The sequence below is a fragment of the Eurypyga helias genome, unplaced genomic scaffold (genome assembly GCF_000690775.1).
Source record: "Eurypyga helias isolate BGI_N326 unplaced genomic scaffold, ASM69077v1 scaffold44587, whole genome shotgun sequence".
Lineage (NCBI taxonomy): Eukaryota > Metazoa > Chordata > Aves > Eurypygiformes > Eurypygidae > Eurypyga > Eurypyga helias.
Genome location: NW_010264578.1, coordinates 1 through 12,270, shown reverse-complemented (window position 1 = coordinate 12,270; position 12,270 = coordinate 1). Strand labels below are relative to the sequence as shown.

The 12,270-nt window shown below is 35.0% G+C and overlaps 1 protein-coding gene across 1 annotated transcript in view; it reads left to right on the top strand.

Moving 5' to 3' along the window:
* Positions 1–12,181, top strand: part of LOC104513165 (angiogenic factor with G patch and FHA domains 1-like) — a gene marked incomplete at both ends in the record, with an annotated part of 15,417 nt that extends 3,236 nt beyond the window's left edge. The window contains 5 exons of the mRNA XM_010156419.1: positions 6,203–6,557; positions 8,000–8,111; positions 9,315–9,366; positions 11,555–11,656; positions 12,016–12,181. Of these exons, the coding sequence (XP_010154721.1) occupies positions 6,203–6,557; positions 8,000–8,111; positions 9,315–9,366; positions 11,555–11,656; positions 12,016–12,181 (787 nt within the window). The remainder of the gene's footprint in view (positions 1–6,202; positions 6,558–7,999; positions 8,112–9,314; positions 9,367–11,554; positions 11,657–12,015) is intronic.
* Between the last annotated feature and the right edge of the window lie 89 nt (positions 12,182–12,270).

Here is a 12,270-nt window from a genome sequence, read left to right as displayed (position 1 = left end):
CAGGGGGTTGGAACTGGATGGGCTTTAAGGTCTCTTCCAACCCAAACTATTCAGCAATTCCATAAAATTAATTCATTACTTAAAAATATGTATATGTTACATTAGAATAAAATATTAAAACTGTTAGAATAAAATATTGGAGATTCTTTGGTTACAAAACTGGAAAAAAAGCTTTATAAGCTGCACAGTCCAGTTCATGGTTTATTGGTATTTCTTGGCAATATTACTTTTGTCCAGTTTGGTCTTGTATTGGTAATGGCACTAATTAGTTCATGCTAGTTATTGTATTATTTACATCCCAAACCAAAATCAAAAATACCTGGTTTTCATTAGAACTTTGTAGTTGAAATGTTGTCTATTCAAACACTTTTCTACACACTTAGGCCCAGTCTTCGTTCTTTTACTTCCATTCCCTCTTCCAGTATTGATTTTTTTAAAAAAAAAAAAAATTTAAAATAAAACCTGTCCCTCAATACTGATTATATTGTTTGTGACAATTATTTTGAAGACTAGTACTGCATTTTTGCTTTTCCCAGTTGGTTATTAAATTGTGCTGCTAGCCTGAAAAATGTCTCCAAACAGTACCTAATTTCTTGACCAAAGTAGGTTTTACTTGACTTTCTTTTTTTGACATCCAGTAAAAGTGGAATGGTTTGGTTTATTGCCTGGTCTGCGGAGCACTAATAGTTGTAAATAAAGCAATACCAGAGTCTAATTCTGGGAATGTCATACGCACCCTAACCATTATTGTTCCTGGGTGAAGGTGAGGTGGTTTATAAGAATATGTGTGTGAAGTGGGGGAAGACAGTGAGCAGTGGTTATGAAATGTAAAATTAAAAAATATTTTTTGAACTTGTTTTCTCTTCTCTTTCAGTTAAAGGATTAAATGTAAACAAGTAAAGTATTGATATTTAGTATTACTTAAAAGTTGTCAAATACAAGAAATAAGGGAAGTTAGGGGCTATGTGTATTGATTATCACAGCAAATATTTCTTCATAGGTGTAGTAGTATGTTGTTTTTACAAAATTACATGTGATTTTTGAATGACTTAATCTCTTAGCCTAGTTATGATCTTTTTAGATTAATCTGTCAGCTTTCTGTTTCTGGTCACAGGAGCGTTTTTTAGTTGCCGTGTAGTGTGCAGCTATTATGAAGAATTTTATATGCTCAGCTGTCTTACATGTAAATTGATACTGTAAGTAGTAAGTTTGGATGCTTAACTACAGAGAAATGACAGGTGTATTCTTCACAAATATCAGTGTAAATCTGGGAATCTAAAGAATAACATTGATCTGTTAAAATATTGTTGTATTTTTAACAAGATGAATTACCAAACAAGGAAATAGAAGTACCTTCATTTTATCACTTACTATTAATTGCAAAAAAAAAAAAACACCACACACCAGCAAAGGGGTTACCTGCTTAGTGTCTCCTGAAGAATGTTCCTGACTTACACAGGAACTTTAAAGAAATCCTTTCTCTTCAGTCAACAAACATGTATTACGCAAATAGTTTTCTTTTAACTTGTGAAACTAAGCATGCTGCCCACATGCTGACTTTTAATAGATGATCAGGAATTTTATTGGCCAGGCTGAAGTATTAGATAGCCTCTTAGCAGGTCGTGTAGAGAGGATGGATGGAATACTTCGGAACTTTCAGGCATTACAGTTCTGATATGCTTTTGTAGTGGTGCATCCAAAAAAAAAAAAAAAGTTGAGCAAAAAGTTACTATAATTATCTCCTGTACAAGAAAAACCTTTAAATAAGTTGATTTTTAGAAGTCAAAAAAACCCCAAAACCCACCCAGAAACCAACCACCACCAAACTACAAAATTAATCACAAGGCGACGTCAATGATAATGTGATCCCTAGCCCAGTATCTAGATACGGTGCTTCTGTACGGGTTGGAGAATAGACTGTGCAATAGTGATCATATAGTTCTACTTGCTGGATTGGGCCCGTTACAAATAAGTAGCAAAATTTAGATGCAGAATCTGACGTGCTTTTTTTCCCAAAAAAAATTTTTTTTACAGTTTATTCTTAAATTACTAACAAATTTTATTTCTGCATGGTGCTCAAAATTAACTTCTGCCATTCTTTTCCATTACGGATGCATCCTAGCTACTTCTATAGGAGAGACAAGGCTTCTGTAGTAGTATTTCCCATAGAACTCTTGAATCGGTGATTTGGGTTTTTTTAATCACGTGTAGTTTACTTTTTGCTGATACTCGTCCCATCTTTAGGTACATAAATTGACATAAAGCATGGCTAATCTGAAGATTTCATCTTTGGGACTGGCAGCTTCTGGTGAATGTAGAGTTGAGACAAACATGTTAGTCCGTGGAAGTTTACCTTTAACCTTTGTATTTTTATTAACGGAAAACTAATATCTAGTAGTTTATGTTTAGATACTATTTTCCTAAAGGAATTAATAAATTTTTTAAGCTATTTAGTCAAAATCAGTTCATCTACAAAGTAATTTTGAAGTATATTTGTATGCTGTATAAGTAAAACATCTGGGGAAGACTTTGATGGCATTCTAGAATATTTGGGAAGAGACATTATTTAGCATCACTCTAGCGTAGGGTGTCCTGACTGAACAAATTACATGATCTTTAGGTAACGCATATTTATGTTTCCTGTAGTTAAAAGCTGTCAACATCTGTATAAAATGGCTTCTTTGTGATATAGGAAGAGTTTTACTCTTTCTGGCTTTTACTTAGATTTTTTGCATTGGAAATTAAGAGTATTGTGTAGGGTGGAAGACAGGAACTGAAGTACTTGTGAAATGGTGCTAGCAAGTGAAAGCTTAGTCATCTGAGTGGAATAGCTATTTTTAACTGTTTGAAAATGTTTCTTTAGTAATGTACTGAATTTCAGATTAATATTTCAAATTGAGAGAGTGCTAAAGATCTAACCTTTAGCCCTTTAGATGAGGGTGTTGAGTACCCATGATTCCATTAATTGACCTACTGAACTTCTAGCAAACCAAGAAGCAAGAGACTACGCATTTCTGAAAAGTTGTATTGGTAGATATTTGTATGTTTTGAATAGAAAAAATTGATTTAGAAAACAATGCTGTTTAAACAGTGCATTTCTTAAAATTAAGCTAATAATGCTGACCATTTTTAAATTCTGATTTGTAGGCATGCTGTGGAACTGCATGAACATGCATGTTGATCAAGCATAATCCAGAAAAATTATGTTTTGAAAGACAAAGTGTCTTGCTCTGTCACAGTAAAGAAATAAGCATAGTTAAATACTTAAAATGCTTTGAATTTTTCGTTAAAAACACTTCACTTACTGTGATCATTCATCATGTATTGTAAGCAGGCCCATCTGCACTTCAGAAGGTCATTGTAATCAGTAGTTTGTGGCCAATTCCTTATAAAGCAAAACCATCAATTTCAGTCACATGAACCTGATTTGTGATTCTTGTAAGATCACTCCTTATGGCATACATAAAAAATCCTGATTTCACCTGCACCTTTGGCTGTCTTTGTCAGAGATGCAGAAATAGGAACCAACTCAAGCCTGTAGTTAAGAAATAGATCAGTCATCCCACCTCTCAACTCATGCTTAGCGAGAGAAAAGCCAGAGATCGTGTGGCAATACTCAGTAGATACAAAGTTTTCCAAAGCTGAATCACATAGAGGCAATCCATATCCAACACAGGACTGCTGGGATGGGTCTACTGACTATTTACGCTATTACATTAGGCAAAGCAACATACAAAGGAATGTGTGTGCTTAGTGTCAGGATGTAACAAACACGGTTACAATGAGCACATACTTGCATACTTTGAGTGATGTGTCATGAGTTTGGTACGAAGAGTTGAATATCCTGCCACTGAGAAATGAAGCACATTGCTATTACTTTTTAGGACATTCAGGATGATATTTACTGAATATTCTGTTCACTGCTGGTTGCTGGTTTTGAATCAGTGGGTGTATGGAGGCAAGGTATTTGTGTAGTTACACTTTTAATCTGTGCTGCATATATTTTATATTAGTACTATTAATCATATATATTTCTTCAGCACCGGTAAAGAACCCACTCAAATGCTTTAAGAGTACATTCAGCATCATTTAGACATCATCAAGATGTGCCTCAATAGAAATCTGTGAAATCATAAAGGGCTCAAAATATGTATTCTTTAGGAGTGCAATTTTAAACCCCTCCATTTTGTACAGGGATTTCTTAATGTAAAGATTATGTTTTTATCAGTACTTAACAGAACTATTTTGTTTATTTGCTTTCTTAACAGTTGATTGTAGTAATAGTGGGAAAAATACAGGAACTTGTGAGAACAGGCTTAATGGTCATATTTGCAGAACTAAGTACAGAATCCATAGTCTGTGTACAGGGGTGTTTTTTAAAATTCCTGTCTTCAACCCAGAACAGAGACTCTGTTCTTTAGTAGCTAGGCTTTGAAACAGCACCTTTTTACTTTATAATTTAAGAGTATCTGAAGTGATGCCAAAAACAAGTATCACTGGATTCACTGTGGAGAAAGCCGAGTGGTTGGAGCATTATACTTGGGCATCAGTGCATCACAGTCATCTGTTGCTTTGCCTCTGTGATATCAGCAGACTATTTAGTTTCTCTGTTTTCAGATCAGATTAGTTAAACTTTGATAGCTCACAGTATTATGGGAAGAAATACATTTAGGATTGCAGAGCACCGTGTTGTGTCGGATGTCAGTCTGATAACCATACTGAACATAAATAAAGACACCGGAAAAGATCATTTGTGAAAGTTGTAATGGATTTGCCAAAAATATTTCTAATGGAATTAATGTTTCTGATATGTACGAACTGTGTAGTCTTACTTTTGGGACGATTACTACATCTGTTATGTAAAATAAACAACATTAGGAAGTGGCCTTGTGGTCCTGTTCCTTCTTAGTTCCAGTACTTAGTGGATTCAGGGAGGAGGGAGGGTTAGTGCACTATAGAGAAACCCTAAATAATCCAATAGTCCTTCAGTTAGGCATGAGGTCTTTCTTTTAAAATTTGCTGATTATTCCTGAGAATCTACTGTCTTGAAAGTGTTTCCAAAGTGCACCATAAAGTCCTGTGCAGCAGCTTGGCTGCTGGGCTGACAGGAATTCTTCTGTTTGTCTTACAGGTGAGCCACCGATGGAAAACTGAGAGTGCGTTAATTTCTACAATGTTAACATTCACATTAATTAATGTAACTTGAAATGTAAAATGCTGTGTATGAAAATTTACTGAAAAATAGCCAAGGATGTGTTTTATTTTACCTGCTGAGTTGCAATATTTGGTACAATTCAGGGCAATTGAATGCATTCGTTCTGAATCTGAGATGGCAAGTGAGTTATGATCTGGGTTTTTTGAATTTATCTGCAGGTTTTCTGCTGGTTTGTTTTTGGCTTTTGTTTTAAGGTGGTCAACAGGGCGGCTAGATTGAGAATTACATTTTCAAGGTACTCTGACAAAATCTGAAACCTTAGATTTCTAAGTTAAAAAAAAGTTGATTGTCTTTTTTTCTACTGATGAAATGAAGTGTCAGTGGAAGAACCTGCAATAATCTAATCTGGTATTCAATGGAGAAATCTGTTGCAGTAGAAAATGGATTCTCTGTAGAACTGTACCACACAGCATAAATTAAACTTAAGTTCTCTGCAGTACCTTGATGAAAAGCTTTGTTAAAGTTGCAGTTTTGAAAGGAGGAAGAGCAGGTTATTAGGCAAGAATGGGTGGGCATTCCAGATACTCTGGACCCTTGTGGAAAAAAATGAGAAGACAAAAACAGAAGGAAGATACGATGAAGATTCATTCAGGAACTTGTAAACAAGTTGCAAGAATTGAGATGGACAGAAATCTGTGTCATAAAAGCAAAACTGGAAAATATTCAAGCTGCTGTTGTACAGCTTTGAAAGTGAGGACAAGGATCTGAAGTTTGATGTGAGAAAAGAGGAGGGAATAAATGAGGTTTAGAAGAGGAGTGCAGTCACATTTTCCCAAACAGCAGATGGTCTCGGTCATGTCTAATAGGATGTGAAAATATTCCTACTGAAATGTTTTGTTGACTTCATGTGCTAAACCTTCTAGAAATTCAACCATTTCTTAATAGTTGTAAAAATAATTCTTCCTAGTGAAAAGTTTACTTCCAGGCTTATAGCAGATTTTAGGATAACTCAATCTGTAAAGAATGTAACATTTGTATCCCCCCCAGGTTTTGGACACAGAAGAACAAAAATCATCTAACAGTCTGAATTGCTTTTCCACTACTGAGCAAGTAAGTTCTACTGAAGAAGAAGAGTCTCCAAATGTCAGAAAGAAGACTAAAATGGACCGAAAACCACGGAACAGTTTAACAGCCAAAGAATCAATTTCTACAGACAGTATGAATTCACATTCACACAGAAGTACACCAGATACTGCAGCATACACAGATGACAGTAGAACAGCAGACACAGAGAGTGAGCCAGAAGAAGGTGAAATCACAGATTCGGAGTGCGAAGCCTACAGCAGTGAGGATGAAGTAACAAGTGAAGAAATTGCTGATTCAGAAGACTCAGAAGATGAAGGTGAATTATTGTGGCTTTTATGTAGTGCTATATGTTTTAGTATTTGTTTCCTTCTCGTGACTTGCACAGTAGCTGGAAGTAAGTAGTGGTGCTTTTGTAAAAGCAGTTTAGGGTTATAACTTCCCGTGCTTGTGTAGAACCTCAGTGGTAGAATAAGATTTGTTTAGATTTAGGGAAGTGACAGGATAAATGAAGTCTATTGCCAAAATAGGGGCTCTAGTACAGACCTCACAGTTACTCTGTGTATTAATTCTCTTAAATTAATGCATAGTATTTCTGATACTGTTCATAATCGTGTAATTCAATGTAAGGTGAATGTACTGTGATGTAAAGGATGAAAGTGGAGTACTCAGTACTGTTTGAAATCCTATTTTCTATGTATTCCAGTGGCAACATGTAAGACGTTGGTACTGAACACCATACAGGTTTCCTCTCTGTACCAAAGAAAGTGTTCTCCTAGGCCCATAGACCTCCTCAAGAACTGAATGGTCTCTTGCAAAAACACCAAAAAGTCACCTATAAAACCCTTAATACAACTAATTGGAACTACGTATATACAAAGAATATTAAATCACAGAATGAAATACAAGCTGTAAAAGTCTGTACTACAGCCTGTGCCCTGCTCACAGTTAAATAGTCAGTTTGTTTCTTCTGTTTTCAATACTTTACTCAGATTCTGAGTGATTAATGCCATTCAAAACGTGCTTGCTACCATCAGGCTTCCAGATTAAATTTCCCTTACTATTTTCCAATAATGCAGTAATGCTGGAGTAATAAAAACTGGAGAGAGTTCCCTCCTAGTACCTCTCAAGCTAGTGTCTTCCCATCTTAGCTGGGAAAGATGTCAGTTTCTAGCTGGGAAAGATGTCAGTTTGTCGCTGGCAAAGATGTCAGTTTCTAGCTGGGATGCTTGGAGACTGTTAATGCAAACGTACATCCAAGAACAGAATTCTTACAGCTGTTAAAACACAATTACTTAACATTTTTGAGGCCAAAAAAAAGCATATTCATCTGTAGGCTCATCTATTATTTTTTCTTAAAGTTCTAGATGCATTAGGTTTGTGATGCAGTGAACAAAATGGTGATGCCTTTTCTCAAAGTAAAACTGTATTCTAATCTGTTACGAGTAGAGGTCTGTAAACTTACAATGTTCTAGTAAATTCTGTGAATGTATTTATACTTTATTACTGTAACTAAACAGTTGTACACATGTTTTATAATAGCCAGAATTAGGAAAACACTTTTAATACTTTAGTGTGTGGTCAGCCTTTGTGGTCTTATCAGAATTTTCTCTCAAATGTGCTTATACCTTTCTTTTGCTGAAAGTTGCATAGGATTCAGCGAAATGATGGCTGAATGTATATCACTTGTTTGAAAGCTGTGGTCTATAGGGGTAAAACTAATTTATTGGTTGTAACATTTGGGTTTTTTTATAACTGTAGATGAAGAAAAGATCTGGCCTCCTTGTATCAGAGTAATTGTAATAAGATCACCAGTTCTACAGATGGGATCACTTTATATTATCACAGCCGTGAAACCTGCTACAATTGGAAGGTAAAACTGAATTGAATTTGTTATATATATCTGAAACAATACCTAACTTTGAAAGCTGTGGAAGCCACTCTTAATGTCTGTCCTCCTAGCGTGCAGCAATCTCAAAGTACTCTGAGTTAGCTTAGCACACAGTAAGGAGTTTGTCATGTTGTATAACGTCATGCCTGCTATGGTGACTGCATATGCAGTTATTGTAGCTCAGCAGTCATAAAAATTTGTTAGTGATAACTTGATCTTATGTCTAACCAGCATAGCTGCAAGTCATTCTTGTAAAACGGGGTTTTTTTTCCTTAAAAATAAGTGAACTTTTTTTTCTGGGCCACCAAGTAACTTTCACAGAAATGGAAGAACACACTTCAGAAATTCAGGATCACAAGAAATTATATCCTGAATTTCCTCACACATTCAAATTCCAATAGGTTTGTTTCATCATTCTTAAATAATTGAATATTAAATACTTGGGTTTTGTACTAGCCTGTATGCATTCTTCTAGTTCTAATATTAAAAAAATATTTTTTTTTGTTCGGTGTGGATGATGAATTAATGCTTTCTTCCATGCTTACTGAAAACCTCACCCCTTTTCAGCTGCTTTTATCTAATGCTGATAGATGTGTTTTGATTTGCTTTTACAGCTGGAGTTTCTAGGTGTGAAGATTAACAGATGACAGTTCTTCTTGCAGTGTGCATATAAGTCCTTTGCTAGCTGCACTGCTTCTTCATCCCTTAGTATAAGAAACTAATACACAAATCCTTTCCTCATACTGCAGTGGTTTTGACCAAAGAAAAAAAAATCTGTGCACGTTACTCCTTCATTGCTTGTATTACCTGCCTGATTCTACCAAGAATTCAACTTCAGCATTGAAGACTGATGCCAAGATGCACTGAAGAGGTTGAAGGATGTAGAGTTCAGACTATTATTTACAAGTCTTGTATAGAAGTTCAGATAGAAATGCCAGGTTTATAGCTAAAAATTTAAAGGCACAGCTTTATCATATATTCATTGCCTACTGTGTATAGTTTATAGATGGAAAAGGGATGTGAAGCAAGTCTTTACATTGTGCATATAGCAACACTGGTTTAAATCTACAAATAGCTCAGAGTAGAAACATGATATTAACGTTCAAATGAAACACACCTTTCGTAAGCCACTTACTAGACCTATTTCTACTTTGTCGTCATTTATGTATCAACTTGCCTTTCCAGAGAAAAAGATGTTGGACACACACTTCAAATTCCTGAAGTTGGAGTCAGTAAGGTAACTTGTTTCTGTCTGCTGAGAGATAGATGGGCATATGAATGAAGCTTTAGATGCTATGGCTTTACGTTCTGAAAAATCTTGTGTTAATTTTTTTGAGCACTTCTAGAAGGACATGTGGGTTTAGCCACATCTTAAGTTAGAAAAAGGATAGTATACAGTATTTTACTGAATGGGAATTTAACATGAACAGCGATGGATTTCAGAGTTTAGAAAAGCTAATTTTTTTTAATTGGAATTTTATTAATCGACAGTGTAACACAGTAAATTAATTATACCTTGAGTCTTGTATTTCTTACATTATTGAACCTGAGGAAGATGTATTCCTCTGTTAACTATTAATGGTATATAAAATATTGATGTCAGCTAGTTAGAACTTTATCATAAAGTATTCCAATCCTTGCAGTTTAGCTGAGAGCAGCAGACTTTTTATTTTTGTTCAAGGCAACTGTATATATACCTGAGTAATGTATAAAGAGTTTGAAAATTTAACAGACTTTCTTTCAGTGACAGATTGTAATGGAATTTTTTTCTTGTGGTTAAGAAATACTGAAGATAATTTATGTGCTCTGTTTTGCTAACTACTTTAACACAGACCACAAATACAACACTCCTAATAAAAGGAAATGTAGATTGACAAAGACATGCCATCCAAACAAACAAAAAAAACCCCAAAAAGTATAAAAGCATCTGCAAATGCAAGTATCTGAAATACCTTTACTATGTCTGTTCCAGATGATAGTTCTGATTAATCAGCCATGTACCATATTTCATACTGAACAATTTCCAGACAAGATCTTTCCCTCCTATTAATGACTTTTTCAGGCGTGTATCTGAAACTGGGTGCATAAAGAAGCCAAAAGGCTTTTATTTTCCTCTAATGTTACCATTTGAATACTTCACAGGAACCTGACTGTTGATATAGTTACTTTAATTGGCAGATAAAAAGAGTAAAAGGTAGGAAAATAAATGACAGAGCTGTAGAAACAGGACATAAACTACCAGTTTGTTTTCCTCACTATTCATAGTTGATAGCAGTGGCCCACTTTGCTTTTTTTGAATGTAAATTGAGATTTTTAAAAAATAACACTACGCCCAGCAGATTCAGAATCTTTAGAAGTAGTTTGGGTTCATCCTACTGAATAAAACAGAGGTAGAAATTAAATTACCTATTGAATGAGCTGGTGAGTCTTTCCACCATTATGAGAGTATTCCTGTTGTAAATGCTAGTCAATCTACAAAACCTTAATTTGATTTTTTTTTTATTACTGAACATAGCAACTGTGGTTAACTGAAACATGAGAAAAGATTTGGTTTTAAAGTAACACTATTTCCAGATTGATTCTTGGGTTTTTTCGCTATAGCAAAAGGGATCTTTGCTTGTCAGATTTGAAACTCACTGGTTTTAGAGTTCTGTTTTTTACTGGGAGTCTCAGTAGGCCACAGAAGTTGATATTTTGGTTTGCTCAGTGCCCATTTCTTGATGTAGTGTATATCTTGAGTTTGTCCAGGAGTTGTGTTTTCTATGTTCTCTGTGAGCTTGGGATCAATACCCGTGTAGAACTGCAACATCAAAACAAACAGAACAATATATTTTTAATCTCAATATTAGAAAGGATATCAAAGGAACAGCAGATGATGGTTAGTTATTGTGTCCTGGGTATTAAGATACAGATAAAGGTGAATTATTTGAAATTTACAAAAGCATGGGATTTAGGGAGTTATTTGAGTTACGAAAGACCAAATAACCCGGGGCTGTAGAATGAGATTAGATATTTTTTTAATTGAAAGAGGAAAAATTGAGAGTACTGTAACATACCTTACAAGAAAAAAAGCCTTTTATTTTTTAGAATAGTTAAAAATGCTACACTGTGGAATTTTGCAGTAGTTAAGTAAAGCATACTTGCCACATTCAAAGTATATACTTTCTCAGTACTGAATCAGTTTATGGTCAAAATAGTGGTATTTATTAATAGTATACTTTAGCTCATGCTGCTGTGGCCAGCATGTGAATTTGCATTTCACATGTATGAAATCATAAGGTGTGGAATACTCAGTTAACTTAGAGTGCCAGAACTACTTAGTTAAAAGGCCCTAAAATATGTCCTGAAATCTTACTTGAAAATAGCATATAAATTGTGAAGTATTTGCTTAATAAGAATGTTTCACTTACACTTCTATTTATCAGTTCCATGCAGAAGTATATTTTGACCACGATTTGCAAAATTACGTTCTTGTGGATCAAGGCAGTCAGAATGGAACAGTTGTTAATGGAAATCAGATTCTCCAGGTGCGTACCTGTTGTTATAACGCTGTGTACATTGCAGAAAACTGTAGTCATGCGGTCATTTTAGATACGTTATGGCAAATCACTAACAATGTCATTATGTGGCTTCTTTCATGTATTAGTGTCTTCCTTGGTTCCCTTCCAGTTTTAGGGCTACTTAAAATAATTCATGTTTGGTTTATATTAGCAAAATCCACTATGGCTGCCGTTGCTAGAGTGAAATACCCTCAGCAGTTAAATACTTGCCTGCATTTGTGAGACCAAACTGAATTACTAAACTATGAGTAGTATTCATGAAATAGCGTTCATGACCTTCATTAGTAAATAATTAACATGGCTGCCAAAACTTATTTTTGTTGTAGCCTAAAATAAAATGTGATCCCTACATCCTGGAGCATGGAGATGAAGTGAAGATTGGTGAAACTGTGCTTTCATTTCATATACACCCTGGCAGCGATACGTGTGATGGATGTGAACCAGGACAAGTCAGAGCACATCTTCGCCTGGACAGAAAAAAGGAACCTTCTGGTTAGTCATGTTATTATGGAATATGCTTTTTATTATAACTCTTTACTTTATAAACAGAAGAATTCTTCTCCAAGTGACAGAGGAGCTGA